This window comes from Falco biarmicus, chromosome 2, assembly GCF_023638135.1.
Source record: "Falco biarmicus isolate bFalBia1 chromosome 2, bFalBia1.pri, whole genome shotgun sequence".
NCBI classification, from domain to species: domain Eukaryota; kingdom Metazoa; phylum Chordata; class Aves; order Falconiformes; family Falconidae; genus Falco; species Falco biarmicus.
The window spans coordinates 115,208,723-115,233,757 of NC_079289.1; the positions used below are offsets into that span (position 1 = coordinate 115,208,723).

The 25,035-nt window shown below is 39.7% G+C and overlaps 1 protein-coding gene across 2 annotated transcripts in view; it reads right to left on the bottom strand.

The window, feature by feature from the left end:
* Positions 1–25,035, bottom strand: part of EPHA6 (EPH receptor A6) — a 513,578-nt gene that overhangs the window by 62,318 nt on the left and 426,225 nt on the right. Inside the window, exons 12-13 of one of the 2 annotated variants that reach the window (XM_056329720.1) lie at positions 23,517–23,639; positions 7,622–7,683 (exon numbers count right to left, since the gene is read on the bottom strand). In XM_056329720.1, the coding sequence (XP_056185695.1) occupies positions 7,622–7,683; positions 23,517–23,639 (185 nt within the window). The remainder of the gene's footprint in view (positions 1–7,621; positions 7,684–23,516; positions 23,640–25,035) is intronic. The other variant, XM_056329721.1, reaches the window with a different exon arrangement.

A 25,035-nucleotide genomic window follows, 5' to 3' on the forward strand; every position in this document is an offset into this window, starting at 1 on the left:
GCTACTGAGTGATCCTACACAAGAATCTAAGTGCCTCTTCAGCCATTAAAAATACGGGAAATCTTTTTATTATTAAAAAAAGTGTTGCAAGATGAAGCTCTTCCAAAGCTTATTTTAGGATGCAATAGTCACCCTCAAATCTGGAGAGAACAGCAGCGGTAACCTTGCAGCCCCCGACCCTGTATTCCTTACCCAGCTATGGCAACAAGAAGGGGATGCCCTGGAATAGCCAGGTGTCCCTGCCCACTCTGTGCACTGGAATATAGCCGCCAGAGAATCACGGAGCGGGACGGGACTTTGACGGGGGATCAGATCATCTCCTTGCCCTGTGTCACCCCGACATGCTTTTCTAACCTGCACATAAAGGCTGCTAGGCCCAGTATTTCTTATCCTACCCACTCTATACCCCATCTTAAATAAGATGCCCGCTTCAATAAGACGCCTCCCTTGAGCCTGGCACTTTGACTGGCACAAATTTCAATTCCTCTTTGCCACTGCTTTTTATGCCCATGAAGACTAAATATCTCTCTTGCTCTTTTCTTTGGGCTTAACACAGGCTCAGTCCACAGGTCCCATTTGCTTGGCAACTATTATTTTTGATTGTGTTGTGGACTCTTCCCACCTACTCCATACAGCTCCTGAAGCATTAAGGTCCAAACAAAACGCAGTACTCTGAGACCTCGTCAATGGAAGTAGCATCTCCTCGGAGAAGCTGCTTGACAGACCTTGCAGGGGATACTCCTGGTTTTGGATTCCACTGTGGTATTTGCCATTTTCACAGGAACGTGATGCCCCTGACCTACTGCAACCTCTCGAGTCATTTCTTCCAGCAGACTTATTTCTGAGCAGTTCTTCTCTGTTCTCTCTAGCTGATTATACCAGTCTCAGTGGAGTATTGTGCCCTCATCCTTACTTATTTCTAATTACTTTTTAAAACTAATTAATTACTAGATTATTTGTTAAATTTGTTGGGATGATTTTAAATTCTAGCTCTGTCCTGCTGTCTGCCTGTGGTCCTACTCGGCTTTGCATTGCCTGAAAATTTTCTAAGTTTGGTCGCAGTCTCAGGATCCAGAAGGTTAATGAAAATATGGGAAAACACAGACTGCCGAACGACCCTACTTCATATATCTTTCCAACCAAACTCCCTTCTCTTGACACGGTACATAGCAGTACGGTGTCCACTCAGAGAAATCTCATGAAGACCGTATTTCTCTAGCTGCTCACAAGGTTCTCGTGTGACAGAGTTTTAAAGCTTTACTAAAGTCCAGGTTTCTGATACCAGCTGTTTCTCCCATACCCCAAAGCCCATGCCCTGTTACAAAAGGAAACCACTGTTTGACATAATTTGTTCTTGACAAATCCATGTTGGCTCATACTTTTCTCACCATTATCTTTAAGGTGCTTATAAATACTTTTTTGATAATTTGTTCCAGAAATTTTACAGTGGTTGACATTAAGCTGACTGGCCTGTAATTTCTTGGCTTCTCTTTTCCCTTCTTTTTAAAGACATGGATAACACTGGCTCTGTTTTGATCTCCCGGTTTCTTATGTATTCTCCACAAATTCACAAAGATAAAGATCACACCGTGGATAAAGAGTCCACATAACCTATCAAAATCTTTCTGGCTTGAAATACAAGACAGTTTGTAATATATTTCTTGTTGCTCAGTAGGAAGAATATCTACAGTGATTAAAAATACCCAACATTTCTAAATAAACTTCTCACAACAGTATCAGAGATACTGTTGTCTGCCTCCTTTTAGTGAGGTAAAACATTGCTTGAGAATAAATGTTGGCTTTGTAGCATCAGCGACAGCTTATTAGCGTAATGTTTGATCATGTAAATACACCCTGCTTACAGTTTCCCTACTAAGCAACACGTTCATTCAAACTCAGTTTCTAACTGCTCAGTTTGTTTTTTGGTTTAGAAAAAAATACTGGAATCGGCAGTCTCCGGTGCAGGTTTTCTTCTTTACAGTCATTTTTGAGAGCGAAATGCCACCTTTATCCTACCAGGAAAGGAACGTGCCTCCAATAAATAAAAGTGCCCATGAACTCTGTGTGTGAAAGCAAAAGGAGAAGTATTACTTATGAGCTCTAATGTTGTTCCCTCTCTGGATGCAGATAAATAATAACAGGAACCATTAGATTTAGGAAAGGCCATCTGGCCTCTTTTCTCCAAAGCAGACTCTGTCTAGTGAGGCCATGTTTGATGGATATACAACATATACTTTACAACATTGTTTTGTAGAACTTTCTACAAGTCTTCATTTTTCTCTTTTCTCCCTTTCCCCCAAACTCACTAAATGTAGGTGTCTGCTGCAGCATCAAAACTCTAGTTGAAAAAAGGGCGAGCCTGATAGCAAAGCTGCTCTGAGAGTAACTTCATAACAATTACTGCATCAAAGAGTAATATATCATAATATTTTCTCCTTCTAGGAACATTTTTTTCCACACATTTTTACACTTATCTGAGCCTTTGCTAGACAGGCCTCAAGGGATTAAAATTTGGTGATTAATTCCAGGGTTTCATTTGCTGTAAAGTCTGCTCCAGTTAGTGCTCTAAGGCAGTTAAGCATATTTTTGTAGAATCTTTAGAAAATATTTTCGTTGGAAGAACAAAATATACTTCACAGCATTTCTACCTACTATGCATGCCTGTAAATAAAGCTAACATTTTTTTGGCAAGTATTTTAATTATCTGAAGTGAAAGGAAATATATCAGTCACGAGGTTTTAGGCAGGAAGAGGAGCATTACTATTGCAAAGTGACAATGAAGAAAGCAAGGTGACCCTGTGATTACCCTAGGTAAACGAATCCCTTCCTTCTACAGCTGAGGTTCATAAAACTGGGCAAGATCGGAGCACCTTTCAGACTTTAACATCTGTCTTTTCAGGGTACAGTTAAGAGAAAATGTTGCAAAGCCCGAGGAGCTTGCTTTCCCACTTTGACCCCTGGTAAGTGCATGTTCCCTTCTGAATAAAGCAGGGTGAGTAAGTACGGTGCAGTGCATACGCGAGCCTGCAGCTGATACTGCTGCGTCCCTGGCGCCTGCCTCACTGTGCTGACTGTGGTGAGCATGCCTTGGACACGGGGCAGGGGTAACCCACTGACAGCGGTCCGGCAGCCTGCAGCTGCAGGCAAATACTGAATTATTTAGAAAGAATTACTCTGCTGACAGTTTTTGGGTTTGTTTCACGTGATTCTACATAGCCAGACACAACCAAACGTCCCCAGAAGGCAGCTTCTAGATGCGTTCTTGGTCTGTGGTGTAAATCCGTGGCCATACCGAACGATGCACGAGGAGGCTGAGCAGAGGCCACAGCCCACAGATGCTCGCCAGGTATCATTCTGGGCAACAGAACCCAAGAAGCAGTAGTCCCCCCAAGCACACAAGCCACCTAGCCTCCTCATCACCCCGTTCCTGTCTATCTGATGCTAAATCCGATTGGTTTAGCCAAGAATGACCCTTTAGATGGAGCTGTGAAAACACTAGATGAGACTTAACTCTTAGCAGCTCCATAAGTTTGTGAGGCATCTGGAGAGCGGGCTAAGCAGGGGAGGGTACGTCAGGGTGAAGGGACCAGCCTCGGGGCAAAGGGCTTTTACAGGAATTATTGCAATCATCTGCCAGGCAAGACGGAGGGAAATATTGTGGTGTCCAGCACAAACAGTGAGGGAGTGAAACTGGGATTCAGACCTGGGCTGCAGTACTGTATCACCCTCTGACCTGCTACACAGGCTCGGGTGCAAGGTGGCATCCATGTCCCTCTGCCCTCCGCAAAATGGGGTTGGGTTTATGTCATGTACAAAGACTGAAGGATCACCAAGCAGTGGTTCGGTACTCGTGGGGTTTGCTCAGCCATGGCCAGGCTCAAAGAACTGGCATCTCAGACCTGCAGCAGTGGGAAACCGCTTGCTAAAACGGTTTTGTGTTTTTAGGCTTTTAAAATCTTTTTTTGATTATGCGTCTCTCTCGGTTGTCTCTCATGTTATTTCTTCTGTAGTCTGCATCAACAAGCCTGAACAAATATACCTGACTGCAATTATCCCATCTAATTACCAAGGACATCTTTCTATCAGCACAGATAGCTGCCCTTTCCACTCTTTGTGTATTTATTATTTCCCTCGTATGCTTGCAGAGTGAGTAACTGCTAGGATCTCTGTGACACAGGCAGGTGACTGAATGTGTCCCATCCTGTCTGTGAAGCTGGTAGATGGTACCTGGATCTCCTAAATTCCCAATTCTTTCCAAGCACAGACTACTTCTATCTGGCAGCTGTTGGAGTAATACTGGAAAAGGATCCTCCAGCCCCTTGGGAAATACTAAGCTGGAAGCTCATGTTCTTTTTCAGAGAAATCTCTCCAGATCTTACCAGAAATGAAGTCACATGTACCTTATTTCTGGTCAAATGACCATTTCATTGACAGCCAACATCAGGTATACTTTTGTGGGATGATTAGCTTGCATGCCTCAATCTCATATGAGGGAAAAAAAAAAAAAGATAACTGAGTTTCATATTATGGAAATTAGTTATATATAATTGCAAAAATAATACAGGATTTCTGAGGAAAATTTAGTGTCAAGTGTCTCCAGCAATTTAGTCTGTCTGGTGGTGCACAATCACTGTAATTAATTACTGTCATTTTATGGAATTGGCTCTAATTACCTGATGCCTTTCCACTAAGGATATATCTGAAGCATCTTCATATTGCAAATGCAGGCCTAATTTTTTTACCCCCAAGCTTGAAGTTAGCAGCCAGTACACAGGATATTTTGTGGGGTGGACAGACGTAATCTAGCTGAGTTTACTGTTCAATTAATGCAAATAGCAGAGAGTAAGGCACGGGTTTGGGGACTTGGTCACATACTGCAACCAAAATACAGCACTAAATGAAATGAGGGATGAGTGTAAGCTGCTGGCCTGGGATGCGGGGGAACTGATTTCAGTTTTATTCTCTGCCCCACACTTCGTGCATAATAATGTGCAGATAACACCTCAGTGCTTTACTTTCCTGTCTGTAAAGCAAGGAAGTAAAGGCTATTAAGATTTCAAGGTTTAAAGGTCAAGGGGAGTTTTACTTGGAGCTTGTGATTCCTGACGTGACTCATACTGGCATGAAAGCTAATATCCCACCAAGGCTGTGAAGAGGGTGGTGGTAAATGTCTTCCATGAAGAGTCCTTCTTCTGGAACACCCACACAGAGTTTCATTTTGAAACGGTGAGACTGACCCATTTTTGCAGGCTTTTGGAGAAGGACGGGTTGGAGGGATGTGCTGGTGAACTTTTGCACGTTGCCATGTGTGGGGAAATATTCCTTCTGATGAGAAATGGATTTTCTCCCCTCTCTGTGAAAACACTTTGCACTGTAACGAGTGATTCCTTTAAATAATAAGTAAGATCAACTACCCTATAAGCCCTTCAAAATCTCACCACATAAGAATTGTTATATTCACTGAACACCTTTCATTAGCATTGCTAGAGATAAACCCTCTCTGCTTCTTTGTATCTTCACAAAAGCTTTTAAAAGTGTCGACTTCTATCTGCAGGAAACAACTGTTATTAATGAAGCAGCTGGATTTCTTTTAAAATAGGTTATTTTGCAGCCATTTGCTTTGCTAATTATTAACAGAAATGCTGATGACATATCTACAGTGCTTTGGGATGCTGAATATTATCTAAAGTCCTTTTAGAAAGCATTTTAGAAGAATAAACTGTATCTGAAGCGTTAATTGAAACTGTAAAATAATATACAAGGAAACCAGCTGCAGAAATGATTAGCTCACATTCCCCCCCAGCAGTTTTGCTTACAAATACATCTGATGCAATGTGAGAAGTATTGCTTCACAGTAACATCACAATTTTGCTGATGTCGGTTTCTATTAATGTATCCTAATAAGTAGTTACTATTCTGATAAATGAATACATGTGAAGAAAAACTGGAATATGGCTATCACACTAGAGCAAATCAGAGAAAAGTAATTCTCTCTCATGAATTAGCTCAGTATTTGGTTTTCTTCTCTTCTATGAAACTCTGCACACACACACACACGTGTGTGCACAGAGCGGAGTTTCAGGCCCAGGCAAGTTTTCCTGTGGCACTGATGGAAAATGACAGCCCAGGGAAGGCCCAGGTATTCAAACCAGTGGCAGTCTGTCTGCTGCAGGTGTATGGAGGGATGAGCTAGAAAGGCAAAGGGGGTGATTTTTTAAACCTGCCCAGTTTTTAAGAACTTGAAGAAGTCAGACTCTCCAGAAAAATAACCTGACTTGGAGAAATCTGAAAATTCTCACCATAAACTGTGGTGCTGGTGATTCTGACAACACAGCAGGTATCTGTCATGTGTCTTGACAAAGGAAAATTAAAAAAAATAAATATTTGGGAGAGTTGGTGAAGAGGACAAGAAGAAATATTAGAGTTAGATTGCTATGAAATACTCAAAAGCAAAAGGAAGGGAGAAACTATGTTCAGAAATAGCTAAAAACTATGTTTAGAAATAGCTAAGACAATAGCTCTGATGTGCTTTCAGGGCAGTATCCTCTGTTCCAGATGCTCTTCTCTTGTGACTACCTCTTTTCTCAGCACACCATCAAACAAGTACTCTTTGACTTTATTTCCCTCTCTCTGATTTAAGACTTTCTAAAGCGTTGCTTGTTTTTTCCCCTCTGCCTATCCACTCTTTTCTCTTAGCAGTTCCTTCGTCCTGCTATCAACACATCCTGGAATCACCATCATCTAGATTTTCATGCAAATATTTTCACAGCTCCTTATTGACCACCTTTGCACTTGGGATGCCCTTTCAACCAACTTCACAAACCCACAGTTCCCCTACCCCCCATCCCAACCTTTGCCTACAACCCCAGCTCAACTGTTCTGCAAGATGGAGCTGGCAAGGTTTTAAGATGAATTTGAAATACTTGACAATCAAATTATTCACACAGGGTCTTATGTCAGTAGGCCTCCGGAGAATTTCCAAAGGTTCTGTTAACAAAAAGACTATTTTAGGATAAATTTAGCTTAGGAGGGTCCATGCTTTCCTTCTGCTTTTCTAAGAAAAATTCAATACAATCGTGCCAACTTATTATTCATGCTTTCTGTAGCCCTTCTTTAATGTTTGTTTGTGACCTTTGGGGGTTAATTAATGTCAGGACATTTCACCCATGAACTGTTTTCTAATTCAATTTGTTAAATGCAAGTAACCATACATAATTATAAATCAATTACTGAGTCTATTCTACACTTCACCAACCAAAAAAATCATAACAAAGTATTTTTGAAGGTGATCGAGAAAAATGAACCGGTTCCATAAGGCTAGGCGTTTGTGATTCAATTTATCTTTTTCTTCAGAAAAACACTATTTGAAATTCATTTTGCTAAATATGGGAACTACTTTTGTAGAAGAAATCAATTATATTCTTAAGTTTAAATCTTCTTTTTTTCCAGACATGCTCTAATGTATCACTGTACCTCCGAAATGTGCCCTGGGGAAAATGCTTCTATTCTTCACTAAAAATCCATGAATAACATTATGTAGAAATTAATTTATGATAAATGATTTAAAATCTTAACCTAGAATGGTGTCTTATTCAAATGTCATCAGAAAATGATACCTCACCCGCAGAAAGGAGTCAAGGGATCCATTCTCCATGTATTCAACTACAATCATTACTGGTCTGCCTGCAAAACAGCAAATATACACATTAGGAATATAGACATATTATGGGGCTTTTATGATTCCAGCTGTTATGCACAGATTATTCACAGTAGTTAAATACGTTACATATTTGCAAAATCCTCATTTATATCACAAACACAATTCCCTGTGTTATTCTCTAAGAATTATTTTTTTGTTTGTGTGTGGTACTAGACTAGCTGAATGCACACTGTTTGCTCCAGTGTTTCCTCCCCTTAAAAAGGACCAAAGAAGCGCCTGCTCTTTCCAAATAGCAACACTTGCTGTGTAATATTTTGGGATATATTTGAGTTAAAAAAAAATAAAATTCATAAACCATGTCCAAGAATTTATAAATGCAGTGCTACACTTTCCTTCTCAAAGAAAAAAAATATCTCAATGATTTAGGGGCATACAGATAGAAAGATAGAAGGGAATGTCACAAAAAAGCTGTCCTAGAGGGGGGTGCGTGTATTGGGTGTGTATAATCCAGCAAAACTCTGAATTCCTATGTCTGTACATACATAACATACACAATGTTACTCAAATCAAAGGTTTGCTTAACTAGCACAGCCTTCCTGTAGGCTTCCAGGGTGGGATCATATCCGAATTGAAGAAGAATAACACATGACATTTATTTCTTAAAAGAATATCCAAATCCGAAGATGAACTTTTAAACTGGGTGCTTAACTAAATACTATTTCCCTGTTGATACCCAGGAATAAACTACCTGGAACTGCTTGACAGGAGAGGCCCAATTAACACATTAATCAGGCTACACAGTGAGAACTTTTTAAGAATTGTTAATATTACAAAGGAGCCATTCTAATATATGCAAAACTCATGTAATGAACAAGTATGTTAGATTAGGAAGCAGGCAAAACATCTTAAAAATGCCAACTTTCATTCCGCTGAGCACGCCCGTCTCTGGGTGCCAAGTGGTGACCCCATAAATCTGCCCATTTCATGTTCTCAATACATCAGCTGTTCCAATATTTTTCAATTCCAAAGGAAGCCACTTTCATGCTTTTTTTTTTGTTTGTTTTTTGGTTTTTTTTGTTTTCCCCCACCTCTCAAAATATGTTTGTGCTTTATTTGGAAGAGGGGATGAGAAACAACCCCAGTGGTCAGGGTGAGCAAGCGGAGAAGGGCGTTGCGGCCGTTCCAGCACAGCTGTCCTTTCTCTACCTGCTCACTTGCTGTTCAGTTTGGTTACTACTGGAAAGCATCTATTAAGTTGTCCACAATACACAAGAAGCCACAGCCAGGTTTTTCTCCTGAGCTGTTACAGCTAACCTTGAATTTCAAGAAGTGAATGAGCCGTTTCTCTGTTCACCCCAGCATGTTGACTTGGCCTTCCTGGTACACTGGTGATGCTCATTCACGCAGCTCAGTCTGGTCTTTCTGGGGTTCCTCACAATATTCTCTCATTTCTTCTAGTAAAATTTGGGGTTCTTTCTGTATTCACCCTCATGTTTAGGCCCTCAGTGTGCTTCATAATATTGGTGCAGTAGCACGTTTTTTTATGTGTGAAAATTCTCAGATGCCTTAATAGTCTTTTTGGATAGCTTTTCTGAAGCGTGAAGAATTACCAGCTTCTTTATTTTTTAATTGAATGTTTGGTCTCAGCTGCAGATGTGCATCTGCCACCAAATCAATTTATATTCATCTGCATCCATTGGTTATACCCTGGTTTTGCATTAAATGATAAATCACTGTTAAGCTCTTAGAGATCACAGCATTTTAAAAATCAATGTTTTCTTAACTTCAGCTTGCTAATGATGACTAGTTGTATAGCCTAGTCTCTTTAGTTTCAAGCACACGAATGACCTAGATTCCCTTACCTTTACCATTTGCTTGCTGTCAAGGGGCTGACATCCCCATGTGAAAGGAATATTCTATAATCTAAAGAAGTAAATAAATGGCAGCCTGATGCTAGAGGATCTTACCATATGCAGAGCTCTCAAGCAAGCAGTAATTTCTAAATTGTTGCAGACAAGAGCATCTTGCAATAAATAGGGATGTAAAGCTGGATTTCAGATGGTATATTCGGTCAGGCACCCAGAAATTTCTCTTTCTGGGTAAATCAACAATTCAAACAGCTTTATGGAAGATTTGCATTTGAAGGGACTGGCAAGTGGAGCTATTGAGCTTTAAACCAGTGCCCCTAGTTTCCTGTTGGTAACCCTCTGGCACCCTACACTTTCTGGAAACTATTTTGTAAGTTTCTCTAGAGGTTCATAGGCTCTTGTAACATCTTTTATGCTCCTTAGGTTAATATCCTTCAACAAAAATTATTTTCACACTCAAAGCAATTTTTAATTCTGCGTTCTCTCACAAAATATTCCTCCCTCCACAAAGCCTCCAACAAACTGTACTTCATTTTGCTCAGACCAACAATATGAACTTCTAGGCTAAAGTAACTATGAAATGTATCTATATGCATTTATCTGTGGATTTAAAAAAGAGATTTCAGTATTTTTCACTGGATAATGTTTATGAGTTTTTAACCTGCTCAATGTGTTCCTTTAATCACTTGAAATGATATGCCTTAACTTAAAACCACACTTTCTTCCCCATGATAGCACGGGAATGGCATGATGGGATAAATACACCAAAATAAGCAGCATTTGGCTTCAAACAGGTTGCTGTATGTTGGAAGATCAGGATGTCATCAGGTTTTCAGGAATTTTGGTGAACGATAAATTTAGTCACTCGGGCTGATAGCTTCCCACAGACTCAGTCTGTGCCACTCGCCATCCTCCCTAAATCTCAAATGAATGTGATGCAAGATTGTCTCGAGACACCACAAAAATGAACCCAACTTCATGGCTTGATTATCTTAAGCAAAAACCTTAAATCTGGATCCTAACACTAACTTCTCAAACACTCGTCTTTTAGTGTGCCAGCACTTGATAAAAGATCCTATTTTGGCTGTGAGTTTAACGTATCACTGAAGATATTTATGTATTCCAGGCTGGACTGTGACAGGCAATATAGTGAGAATTTTAGTCAGCATATTATTTGTCTTTGGAGTACCTGTAGATCAAAAATGTCTCAGCTATTGTTTTGGTTGCTTGAAGATATAGTAAAAAACTCTGCTACACAGCAGATTCCAGTAGGTACATTTATCATCAAAGCAGTAACACACAGATTCTATTCCCAGCAAACAATTTGTTGCCAATAATTTTAAAGGTTTGCAAATTTCATACAAGGATCTCTAAACATTTCACGAATGTAAGTACATCAAGTGTCAGGAGATGTAAGGTAGGACACATCTTGATTCCAAAGGTGCAGGAAAAACAGGTTCAGAAAATCAACGAGCCCTTTCCTCTGGTCAGTACAGCCCACCCAGCCAGGCTGTGCTTGGTCACCAAGACACAATGCTGAATTTTCTTCCCTAGAGCAGTAGCCTGCAGAGGCACTTGAGTGATCCCATGGTTTGCTGGTGGCTGCATGAAGAGACTCCCCAGCTCACAGATGGTTGAAGGACTGGGGCGAGCAGCTGGCTCTGGAGCAGCTGGCTGAGATGTGAGGGTGAGCAGCTGACTCTGGCACATCCAAGGGTAGAATCCAACATTGGGCACCTCAGTCCAGAAGATCAAGTCACCAGTCCCAAGGGCAGGCTGTGGGGCAGACTGGGGCTGGGACGCCCAGTCTCCAAAGGGTCAGGGGGTGGCACCAACCCAAGGGCTTGCGTAGAACAAAGTTCTTAACAACACACAAGGCTATGGATGACAGTAGTTGATGTTAGCTTCATTTTAGCTGCAAAGAGCAGATGCTATCCTTTATATTGGGGTACAATTTGAGTCCAGGAAAGAGAAAGGTCTGTGCTGAACCCTGTACAAATACAGAATACTGCTTTCGCTTTAAAGAGAACTAAAAAAAATGACTTTGAAAAATAATAGTGGGATATTTCTAACCTAGTGAAATTTTTGCCTCTAGACAAAGAAAAAAAAAGACTATTACTTAGATTATGAAAATCCATGTTACTCTCATGGTACTAAGAAAGATGAATTCTTCATCCCCAGAACAAGGACAGGAATGAATTGGGGGGTGGGGGTGCGGTGGAGTGGGGAGGGGAGGGCAGAGAAGTCTCAGATGGAGAAGCAATCTCTGACTATTTTATCATGGGGTAGGCTAAAGCAGTTCTGGAAGGCCCTGAATCATTTTCCTCTATTTGTTATTGCTTACACATACAAAACATCAACATCTTTACTTGAGAAACAGGTTTAAGGACAGACTCCGTACAGGGAAGACAGCATGCACCAGAAGGCACGCGTGAGACCAATAACAAGTTCCCTCTGAAGCGTGGGTGCTCCTCACCGGACAGGTGGACACCTAAGCTCTAGTTTAAAGACTTGAGCAGTCCAGGCGAGCGTTTTCACACAGGTACAAGCATACACACTTGAAAAATACCTGAAGAAGAACCAGGTTAATTCTAGAGTCAAGTTCTACGTAGGAGAAGGCATGGAAAAAGGACACTGAAAAAGGTGTCAGCTTGGGCTGAGGACTTGGCATAGAAGACAGAGGTCAAGAGCATCTAGGAGAGAAAATCAACAGATGCTGCTGGAGGAGAGGACACAACTTCATGTTTGAATTGGGGGAGGACAAAATAAAAGGTTTGAAGATGGATTCAATTATCAAATGAGCCAAACAAATAATTCTTGCAGCAGTTTTAGATACCCGGCTGTGCTGCATTAGGGAGGACTGTGAGAAAATAGACTTTTAAAGTAGAGGAATTATATAGTGTTCTGAGGTTCTGTTTTAACCCTAAACAAGCATTTTACACGCTATGTATATTTAGCATTTGCAGCATCTTACTGTAACAAATTTGTCATTTAACTACATGCTTAACAATATGAAATTATCATATTTATACATGATGAAGCTATAAATAATCCTGCCCCTGACACGCGTGCGGGATATTGGCTAAAGCAGCTTCCCCTCCTTGCACATGGAGTCACTCTGGCAGATCCATGTCACTCCCACCAGCTCAGAAAGCCAGATTGAACACACAAGAGCAGTATCGCTGCTTGGCGTGATGCAGGAAGACATGGATCTCATTACTTAGAACTTGACTAAACCTGTGGAAGGTGTAAGGGTTATTCATTGCTTTGATGCAACTACTACCTTGTGGCACGAGGCTGACTGCTTTTGACAAGGTGGGCTTTCTTTCCTAAGAAAGTTCTTCACGGGAATTCTCCCACCCAGCTGTACTGCGATGTCATAAAATAAAACCAGCATAAATGACAAACACTCTTTCTTGATGTCATGCCACCTCAGAACATGCTACAATTTTGTATTTTCCACTGATCAATCTGCTTGACATTGTTTTTAATAAGCAGAAATGCAAAAAAGAAAAAAGCCACACATTGCAGACTAATGTAAATACAATTATATTTAAAACTCAAACAATATATATTTTTAGTTATCTTTCTGGGTTTCTTTTGTTTTGTTTTGGTTTTGTTTTTTTTTTTTTTCCACAACAGAAGATTTTGGCAATTTTTAATTTAATTGAGTGGTGGAGCGATGAATAAGGAGGAGAATCTGAAGTGTCATATCAGTGACAAAATATTCAGCTTGTTGTCTCCTGTTGTCATTTTAAATGATGCAGCGAAGCCCACTTTAATGAATTTTTAATGTAAGATTAATCCTCCTAAAAGAATACAGTTAGAACATGTTCATTTCTACAGTCTTTACTTATAATGGGATCTTTAATACCCATTATGGGAATAGATCTGTGAACATAAACAGGATATTTATTCTTCCACTTAAAAAAGCAAAGGTTGAAATCTCTTTAGTTCATATAAGAATATATTGCTCCTGGGGCGCAGGAGCCTGCAAAGCACACGCAGCCATGTCCCCCCCTGAGGTGTCCAGGGCTCAGAAGGCATTCCTAGACCTCACCCTAGTTCCATTCATTGCATATGCCTCAAATAAGAGAGCCACTTGCCAGGGCATTGCAGCTTCTTCCCTCCTCCTCCTAATGATGCATTTGCTCGCATCACAGAGGAATTCCAGCGAATGAAAAAAAAATATTTTTTTTTCCATAATGCAAAACCAATGGGGGAAAAAAAGAAAAAAAGAAAATGAATGTTTATGGTAAAAGTCATTGAAAAACATTCTGCCAGGTTTTAAGTTGTTAGCCCACATCAACACATGTGAAGCCAACGGGAATTCTGTGGCCAGCCATCTCACTTGCGTTACTGACTTACTTCACAGGAGGTCCCCAAGACCTGTGTTCCAAAAGCCTCAAAAAGTAGAAGCTGCAGTTCCAACCCCCTCCTGGAGACTTCAGAAGCCAGTTGGCAAACAGGACAGCACTGACATATATACATCTGCTGTTGTGGGAAACCACACAGATCGAGCCTACTTATCTTGCTGTTAGTTCTCTTTCTATTTTTCTGCATCTGTATACCGCTTTTCATTACTGAAATTAGTTTAGTCAAAGGAAGATACCTTTGCAAAATTGAATCATAAAAAAAAAAATGAATGAGCATGTTACTGTCTATTTTTTAGTAAACTATGGCCATATAGCCGTTACTGAAGAAGATTTATTGTATCAACACAATCTGAAAATATTGTTCTCTGAGCTTTTTTTTTTTGTAATTTTATATTAAATACTTTCCCCCTCGCTACCGTGTAACCCACTGGCAAGAATTTACATCTGCTGGTATGTTTTGGAAGCCAGGAGAAGACTGTATGTATACTTCTAAAATACCATCTCAACCCCCCTGGCCCTCCTCTCCTGCCACAGTGCTGCACTGCCAGCAGTTCTCCTGGTCTCTCCCATGACACAGGGACAATGTGCTTTGGACAACAGATGTTTTAGTGGTCTCCAGCATTCCGCAACCCCTAACTCACATCACTCCTCTGGTGTGCCTACAAAAGATGTTCCGGAAGGCTCTGAGGAAAGAAAAGTGGATCTGTAAAGAGAAAGCAGCTGCACTGTTTCCATGATTTATTTTCTTGTTCTTGTCTTTCCATGGAGAAGCAAATGGAGTGGAGTAGAAGGCAAACCCAGAAGAAATAGGTTTTGGTCACTAGTTGGAGGTTGGGTAAATGAGGGAGAAATACTGGCTAAAATTATACCATAGAAATACAAAAACTGTCCCAAATTTTGATTTTTTCCCCCTACATTTATACCTTCTATCCATACATCTTTGAAAAAAATCTGAATTTCTTCAAGTTTCCATTTGTTGCGTTGTTTATCTGTATCATCTATTTCTACATATTTATTAGCATTACAAATACAACAAGGATGAAGAAAGTTCCATTTTATTCCTGATGCTTATATTTACATGTTATAAGCAGAAATAAAAAAGAATCGTCTTCACCATTAGGGCGAGATGGCTTATTAGAATCCAGAAGTACACATGGAGGGGAAAAAGAGCTGGTGCGGTTGTAGGCCAGTTCTGAAAGCTGTCGCATTAGCTGTTCTGAGTATGTCTGAAGCATCTCATTTGAGAGCTTTGCACTGTTTTTCAAATATTAACCTATAAACACATAAATCCATGCTATGTACGGTGAAAAGAGAAGATGAGCTGAAGTGGCTTGGCTGAGGTATCACAAAAAAGAAGTCCTCAGCCTGCAAGAAAAAGCTGTGGGAGCCACCATATCTGCAAAAAGTGCACCAAGAAGGCTTTGCATTGCCTTCATGTTCTCCTGATCCTTAGCGGGCAGCATGCCAGCCTAGGCCCTTGGGATAAACCCATGTACCCTAAAAAAGTAATCTATCCGAATTGTGGCAGTTGCCCAACAACTTCCACCGATCAATAAAACAGCTGATGTTTGCATCAAAATCTTGGTTATGTACCCTGGAACTGTTCTGTCATCCCCACGCCTTGTAAGGACCACTTTCTGCTGACTTGAAAGAGGTTTTAAGAGATGACAAATCACAAGTCAGCACAATGAACAGAGCTTAAGGATCGCTTTTGAAACACCCTATGTCAAATACTAGGTTATATCATCCCATCTTAAATCAAGAAAACCCATCATTAATGGCAGCCTTTATCAGTGTGTGAGTAGGAGGGAGAATGCGGAGTTGTGTCTTTGTAAGAATAGGTAATTTATTAGTGACCAGCCACAAAAAATGTGGGCATTCAGTTTTAGTTTAATATGTTCTGGGGAAAAAATTAACTCAATTAAAGTGATACTGGCATAAGATTTATATTGCTTAAAATTTCACTCACAATCTTAAACGTTCCAACACTTTCACTTTAGCACTGAAGCAAAGAACAATAAAAAAATTCCATAACAAATACCAGATTCTGTTGAGATTCAGTTTGAGAGAGATACTTTTGCCCAGTTAGTTTAACCAAAACAATTCACCTCACTTTTTCATAAGTGCATTTCAGCATATTTTGCTTAATCTAATGACATTTCAACCTTAAGTTACTCTTCACATTTCAAATGTTCCTATGAATATACATCCTCTTGTGGAAAGAGCAAGGGATGTTCTTTGGTTCAGAATTAGTCCACAGCATCTGACTGCATCAAGGATCACTTGCCCTATTGACCCCAGAGCATGTAAAGGAATTTAAACAAAATTAAGTCTGTGTATCAGGGGCTTCTGCAGTTCATCAATATGCAGCACACCATGATACAGAACAAGTACTTATGGGATGTAAGAAACAATGCTTACTTAATCTCTGTTGTGAATTTACCCATTATCATAGGTGTGTTACATTTAGAAGCTGCAAGCTACAACAGAAATTTGAAAATGAGCAAAATAAAAAAATTGAATACGTAAGGTTACAGTAAAACATGGTTTGGGTCTTTCATAAGTATAATGACATGGTTAAGGTATTATTTTAATCCTACTCTGAAACATCAGATCGTTTTTTGATTATTCATTACTATGCCTGATTGTGATATTTATACGATTCTAACATGTCTTGAATATCCTTTATGTATTTTTTCCATTTACTATTTGAGCACACATACTTCGCCCTTATTTCCCTTTGGTTGACATAAACTTTAAACTTCTGAGCTATACAAAACTGATGAGTTATCACCTCCTGCATCATTGTTTATGAATATCTCGCTGCTTTCTACACATGAGAAAGGCATCATTTCCCATTTCAAGAAGCAGTGGAGGCCACATATCAACACTCCTGATGTTTCTGAAAGCCACAAAGGAAGCTCTGGTTGTAACGTGCAAGTTGCTCAATCCAAAATTAAGAAAACAAAACATCATGTGTCAGGTTTCCAACAACTAAATGATGCACTGCACCTAACATTGTGACTGTTTTGTGATCTCATGACTTTTTTTCTTATTTCTCTGAGGCTTTGTACCTTCAGGACATGCAGGCATACATTTTCAAGCTTCTCCCTTCAACCCTGAGTTGTAGAAGATGAACAAAAGCCAAGAGTTACAATGAAGATGGGTCAAGCAGCAAACCTCATATACTACTTGAAGAGATAAAAATATGAAAACACATTGACACATGAAGAGGAAAACCAAAAGCGTTCATCTCCCAAAACTTAACTCCTGTAACTGTAGAGTCATCTGCAGCGCCAGCAATTCTAGTAATTTTAGTTAAGACTGTTCTGAGAATGTAAAAGGAATTTCAAGGGAAGGAGTCAAATTCTCATAACTATGCAACACAAACTAGTCATATGAGTCAGTCCAGAACTGTCCAGTGTTCACCAACTGTATAATGCACCTAAACGGGTTTGTTAAATATCGGTGTGTAAAATCCAGAGTTCACAGATTATTTCCCGTACATGGTATTTGGGTCTGGGAATGGTACTTCAGCAAGTTGAATTTGGTAAAGGTACACTGGCTTCCTACCTAGAACAGATCAACCCATCCCTACATGTTATTCAAGTTAACTATTCCCCCCACCTCCCACCTCACAAAGTCAGAAAATTTGGAATCTGCTTTCATATCCAATGCTTTCAGGCTAGGATAAAGAGGGAGTTCAGTTTTGGTTTTATTTTTTTCTCCTTTCACCTCGAGATGAAGAATAACTGTGTGCAGCTTATTTACAAATACATTTATGTGTGTATCCACCAGGCTCCTCCAGCTGTCCTCTTCCTGTCTTTCTGCTCCTGTTAGTAATGAACAGCAACTTGCTTCAACTTACATGCCTGTTACAATAAATTACCGCATGTGCTGAAGTCAGATTTAAAAAAAATATGCAAAGTAGTGTATATTATGAAAAAAAAAGGACCACATATGCAAATAAACTTTTCTGAACTTCTAGGGCTAAAATATTTGGAGTTGTTTATAATGACCGTCTGGGCATGAGATGAGTTATTTAGCAAGGGTGGAGAATTAAGACCTCCTTTTTATCACATCCTACACTCAGAACTTAATCCTAGTTCTACAGTTCAAGCTAAACCCTAATGGACCAGTACAAGAAAGTTTTTCTCACTATTCACGTTACTTGCTGCTCATCCATGTTTTGGTTCTGAAGTATTCTGTGCCCACCTAATGGAAATGTCCATATACGTTTGAACGCCTGTCCTCAGAAAATACATGCCATTATGTATTAGCTATAGGGTTTATAGGCTAGGCATGCCAGAGAAATAGCACTGAGGCTGGAAAGAAGAAACTGGAAGAGCCATTTGGTTCGGATATCCTAGAAAATGGATATGCAATAAAAGAATCAATTTGTTAGTCACCGAGAAAGAACTAGCAATTTTTGTTTAACAAATACAGGATTTCAGATGCTGGAATCCAGAGTAGGGAAAAATGCATTAACTGAAAAAAAAAGAAAAAAAATAGAAATTACTTTTCTCATTACTGGAGTACTTTAATTATAGTTGAGTTTCACTATGAACAATTGCTCCTTGATGGTTCTTGTTGAGCAATTTTGTTCAATAAGGGTCTGTCAATACAATTTTCTTTCAATTGTCAGTTTATAGAATATCAAGAATAATGGGCTTATTCAGGTGCACTTGGAAATTGTAACAAAATATTAATTTGGGGGAAAGAAAAACGGATAATCATCTTGTTTAGTATTCTATGGTTCTGTCTGAGTTTTTTGAGAAACTCCCTGTAATAAATGTGAACATTACAATGTTAGACAATCAGGCAGTGAAACACTGAAAAGGGGATATCCTCGGTATAACGCACTTTTTGTGGAGGAGGAGTCCTGGCACTCCCTAGTCCAAGACAACAGCGAGCAAACTGCCCTGTACCACTTCTAAGTTTCTGGAAAGTAAGCGCATCCTCATTTCTTGCATATTATATATTTTCTGAGGTTCACAGGGGTGGGTTGGTTTACCAAGCCTAATTTCCTTGCTTGCCTTTTCCTAAAATGTAAAAGACCCGAAAATCATGCAAAATGACCAAATAAACCATGCAAAACAAATGGTAGGAAATAACTGATGCTCATATTTCATTAACAAAAGTCACATGAAGATACTTTCACAGGAGCTTCAGAGAGGTGCCCTGTGAATGAAAGAGGGGGCAATGATCCAGCCGCTGACTCCGTGGGGACATCACAAGCAAATCACAGCACTGATGGCCATAGAAAGGTGTGTGTGGAAAGAATAATTTTGATTTTTTTGCCCCTCTCCTGCTAATGCAGTTTGAACTCTGAGCAGCATGAAGGGGGTCTGGGAGGTTCGCCTAACACGAACTTTTCCAGTTCCTCATAGCCTAACACACATCTCTCATTGTTCTTGTCAACAGAAAAACTCAGGAGTTTATCTTGAAAGATACACTAGGGAAGGCATTTGCTTTCCCTCCCTTCCTTTCCAGCTCGGCAAGCTTAACAATCTGTCTGACACTCTTCAAAGGCAGCAGCATACCATCATTTTTTCTTTCCTTAACTTCTGCAGGGCAATACGAGCATCCATTTACATAGCAACTCCTTTACATCTGACTGAAATTGGGAGCTGCCAATACACAGCAAGAGCAGTGAGTTACGAATTTCCCCCAAATGGAGCAAATAACACTGTGCCTAGTTTGGAAGAGCCAGAATTTGAAGAAATAGATCCAGCACTGGCACTTTGCAATTTTTTTTTCACACCATGTGTACGTACGTGTATGTTTGTGTGTGTGTTTGTAATTATGAAAGAAGGGGTGAACTTCCACAGCTTATGTATGTATGTATGTATGATGAGGAGTGTAAACTGCCACGTGGATTAAGAATTCTATTTAATATATGCAAGGATATTGCTTGAGAAAAAGTATTTATTGCTTATGTGAATCCATCTGTCATAGACCCCCATCAACTAGGTCATCTGAATTTGCACTGCTAACAAATGGGATAACTAGAAACTAAGTAATTTGTGACAAAAATTATAGCTAAATGAAAAGGAAGCTCCTGCCTTAAAACGAGCATATTTTTGCAAAAGTCTAGGATGGATATTTGGAGGCTTGCTGAAAGCTTTGCTTCTAGTGAAGTGGCTTTATAGCAGCCACAGACTTTTTTGATGTAACTATCAAATATAAGCACTATTGCATTAGCATAGTCATGTCTAGGCTTAAAAACCACCTATATTTGAGGCAATCTACTTATGCAGAAAGATGTACCACCTCATGCCAGCAGCATAAATTACTCTTTCAAGCTGGCTAAATGAGGATACTTTTTACATAGGTGAATCTCTGCACAGTGCAAAAGCAGACACCAAATTCCACAAAAATGAACATCAGTTGTCAGTGCAACGGTGAAAAAAACCACACTCCCCAGAACTATTGACTGAAAAGTAGAATGAGAAGAAAGGAAACCAGCAGCGAGGTTGCCCTGCTAAGCTGTTTTCCAGATACTTATAGCAGGCTTTCCAGTTTAGTTCTGTGCCTCACTTAAAACATCTCTGGGGAATTTTTTAGAAAAAAAAAGACTTAAAAGCATTTTGTCTTTAGTAAGGAATACATTTTCTGACTATTTTGAAGTAAATCTGCCACTTAGCTTAGCTTAAAGGTTTTGGTGAATAAACCCCATCTCATTATCTTTGTTCCCAATGACCCTAACAGCAGAATAATGCAGGCATTTTAAGCCTTCCACGTAGTTAAATTCACTGAAACCTTACGCACAAGCTGTATGTGAAACAACCAGGTTATAGTTCAGCGAAGTTACTAAACGTTCAGTACTTCTGTTGGGCTCAGGAAAGCTGCTGTCCAATATGAGCCCCACGTCTCCGATAACAGAGGTGGGTCACTGCTGTGGGAGGCAGGGATGGAGCATGCTGCCCTGCAGTACCCATACACACAGCAGCCCTCCCGCTTTAAATTAAATTTATTTTTTATGTTTATAAATTAAATAAAATTTAAGCTAATCAAATGCCAGGGTAAGCCTCAGAGACAGCATCAAGACTGCAATGGGAGGTTGATTTTGCTGGCCTGTTGCTGTTCTAACAGCCAAAGGCTGCCACGATACCTTAGAAGGAGCATTGTTACCTTGGGTGACTTGTTCCTTGGTAAAGCAACGCTCAGAAAAAAGGTCCGGTGTTTAGTGCAGTGTTTTTCGGTGCAAAGGAACAAAGAGTACATCCTATCTCCGGGGTTCAAGGATGAACTTATATTTTCCATTGATCATGCACAGTAAGAGATTCAGTTCTGAGACTCTCACATCCCAGATCAGTACTCCCTTCAACAGACATTTTTTTTCCCTTAAAAGTGCTGTAAATGTGTGTGGTTTTTGCTCACACGTACAGCAACACTGGTTTTAGCAATTTAGGAAGTTATCGTGAAAAGAAAATGGCAACCTCTGGTCATCTCTGTAACAAAGACAGGCAATTCAGAATTAAGATCGGGCTTAATGTAAATACAGATATGATAAAGTCAAAAAGGAAGAGCTAAATAGCAGCACTAGAGATAAGATTGTTAGGGTGCATTTGTTAACAGCAATGTCTGACTTACACTGCTGAGTTCCATGCCACGTGCCCCCCCCCCCCCCCCCCCCCCCCCGGCAATCTTTCTCAAAGGAACACACCTCACCCATTGGATTTATCACAGTCCTTCACTGGCTTTCAAGTGCCTGACAATCCTCACTTTCCAGAAGGTGGGCAGTCTCTCCCTGTCTGTGGGGTTGCTGCTTGGATAATTTTTTTTTTTCTATTGGCATAATCAAACAATAACATTGATTTCCATTACCTTCCTAGAGTACATGCTGCACACTATGTAGTTGCATTTCCATTTTTCCCCCAAAAAATTCCCATTTTTTGAAGATATCATCAGATTGAATCAGAATTCCTAGTAAAAGACATTTAGTAGCATGAAATTATGAACTAATTTTATTAAACTAACCACATCTCAGAGTCCAAAGTGAAAAAAATGTGATAAAAAGCTTTACAAGCACTCAGAAAACAACAGTCCTGGGGACCTTAAAAGTAAACTTGTAGGTAGGTATGTAGCTGAGAAGCAGTTCATGAATGCAGTTAAACCATTTGTAATTAACAGAATCAGTGATATGCTGTACCTAATGCTATGTTCAAAATGGAGAATTTTACGAGCCTTGGAGCATTTCCTCTTTCACAGAGTTGTTTGGTTACAGATACCAATCTCATCATGATGCTAACTGCCAGAATAGCTGAAGGGCTATTAAACACTCTCAGATACATGAAGCACAAAAAAATTTACAAAAAATATTTTACAAACTGTTGACAAAAGACACCTGAGCAGTCATAAGAAAAGGCATCAAAGTTGCTGAGAAGCTTCTATTCAAAGAAAGAAACAAAGAAATAGTAGCACTTAAGAAAAGGAAAAGTAAGCATCATCTTGTAGTAACGAGACCTGTAATTACTGCAATAGATAAAATGGGGCATAGAGAAGTAGAACAGTTTCTTTTGTATAGCAAATCAATAACATTACATAATTTTTCAATTTTCTCCCTACTTTTACAATGAATTTTTTTTTTTCTTTAAGAAAAACTGTAAGTAACATTACAGATGTCCTGAAAGGATACAAGTGTGACATTAGCCCACGTGCAGATTAATTTTACTTAGAAATATCTAGTTTGGAAAGCAACAGAACTGAACTTTGATCCTGTTTTATTTACAATTAAGATACACGTATTCATCATGTATTAGCTTTGGTGGAAGATAATGTTTAATGGCTCCAGTATAGGATGGTTAACATATATAGCTTTTCTGGGAAAGGATGCCTCTGACCTGCCCTTCTGTCCTGTTTCAGCCCCGTGTCCGGCAGCAGCTTGCTCACTGGCACGGTGCTCTCACCCTCTGCCTGCACCCAACACTGCGCCGACCTCCGGGGTCCCTTGTGCCATTGTACAGCTGGCTCTCTGCTGGGGACCTTGCCAGAGGCAGCGCAGCACACTGCAACACAAATGATGGGGATGGGGTTTTCCTACTCGTTGTAAGAGAATTACAGTCGTTCAAATTGTGATAAAAATTAATAAAGAAAGTTAAGGCAGCTTTCGTGAGATACGAGTTGCAACTGCAGAGGCATACAAAGGATTTAAACACTATATCTATACATAATTAAATTTTCCCTTTCCTTTTTTTTTTTTTTTTTTTTTGTGTTTTAGCAAGGGAATGTAAATTTTTAGGGAAGAGTCGCGCAGTCACATCAAACCTGGGATTTCACAGAGGCATTATTAAAGTTATGTTTCGCTGGTGCACATGGGCATGTTTCATGAAATGCACGATTAGAGGATACTAGGTCTTCTCTTCCAATATTTAGGTTGACCACTTAACTACAGATCAGTTTCCCTCACATTTTTTCCTGGATTCAGAAAAATGGCTAGTTCCTGAAAAGCAATTTAGCTTTCCCATTTTCTTTCAGTTTGGCTGGTTATTGGAAGGCACACCTAAGCTCCCTGGCTGACCAATACCAAATCTTATTTCCCTAAGATGTGTGGAGGGGGCAGAGGGTGAAGGGAAAAACCGATGTGGGGGAATAGGCTGGAATACCTACCAGAGGAAATGCTGGGGGGTAAAGATCCACCCCCTGACACTGGATGTGAGGCCAGGATGCTATTTAAAAATCCCGCCCTCAGGAATCTCGAAAGAGACTTCACCCCAATGGTCGGAAAGGATCCTTTCAAAGAGATAAAAATGATCATTAATCAAATGACTTGTTCTTTGGCTGATAAAAGAAGTTGACTGTTTAAAGAAAGAATAACCAAATCTCTGCAGAGTTAACAGTGGTTTCACTGGAACAGATTTTACAAAGCAGTTAAAAGTCTTTGTTTGCTTTTCAACCAAGTCATACAATACACAGCTTTAACCAGAATTCCTGCAAGTGTTGCAAATGGAGAATTCCAGCACTTCTAGGAGGAACGGAAAAATTTGGTGTTTTACAGGCAGATTACCCCTACTGAATATTCATAATGCATTCCAAATGACGCTACCATAGAGGCATTTTACACGTTTGTATACAAATCAAAGAGCCCAGCAGAGGTGAAGCTATGCCAGCAAAGCTGTGTTTTATACCAGTATTTTAAAGATACCTGACAAACCACCTAACAAAAGTCATGTCAAGCAAGGGGAGAAGGGGAACCAGAATTTGCAGCTGCATTACTGACTTCTGCATCAGGGCAGCTACAACAGCCAGAGCTTCCATTGCATCTCCCAGCATCTGTCAATAAGCTGATATAGGTGAAAACCAGGAGTATAGGCATGACCCCTTTCTGCTTTGCTCTCACCAGAAGCTTGCACATTTTACGCTTTCAACATATTAAACTTCATATTCTTCTCATTGTCTAAACGTACAGTTTTATATCTGGAAACCATTATCTGATCCATCTCTTAACGTAAGTACTTGTGACATATCTATTTGAGTGATGATAAATACGGACTCTCTATCATTTGATCCACTGTTTCAGCTTCAGTCTATGTACGGAGATCTAGAGGCATCATCCCATCATGTCAGTGCTCAGAGAATGCCAGCAAAGGTGGATCTGAAAGGAGAGCTCTACACATCTTGCCTAAAAGCACAGAGCCAAGATTCTCCCACCTAGCAATAATTTTAAATCAACAATTAGAATAATTTTTATATTTTTGCAAGTACATCAAGCAAGCATCTATCCAAAAATTTAGGCAATGGCAAATTTCTTTTCATCATCTTGCAGGTACTTCACAGTTGTTCTTCTAAGAGATAGAAAACAACTTAATGTTTATATACAGTGAGAAAAATAAATGTCCCTCTTAAAATTTATGCAACAGTTGGGATTTTTTTTTAAACTAGTAAAAATGTAGCAAGGAAAATTTAGCCTCAAAACACACATATGTATTTGTTGAGCTTAAAGTAGCCTAAGAGAGCTTCGAATCTTTCTCTTTTATTTTTAAGCAAGAGTACTATTCTTTCCTCTCAATATACTTGCCCCTTAAATTTGCTATTAGACCTACTGCAGTCTGTGGGAAACAAATTAATTTAATCAGAGTTCTGGATGCAGTATTTTTATATCTGATTGGTTAAAGATAAGGTATAATAA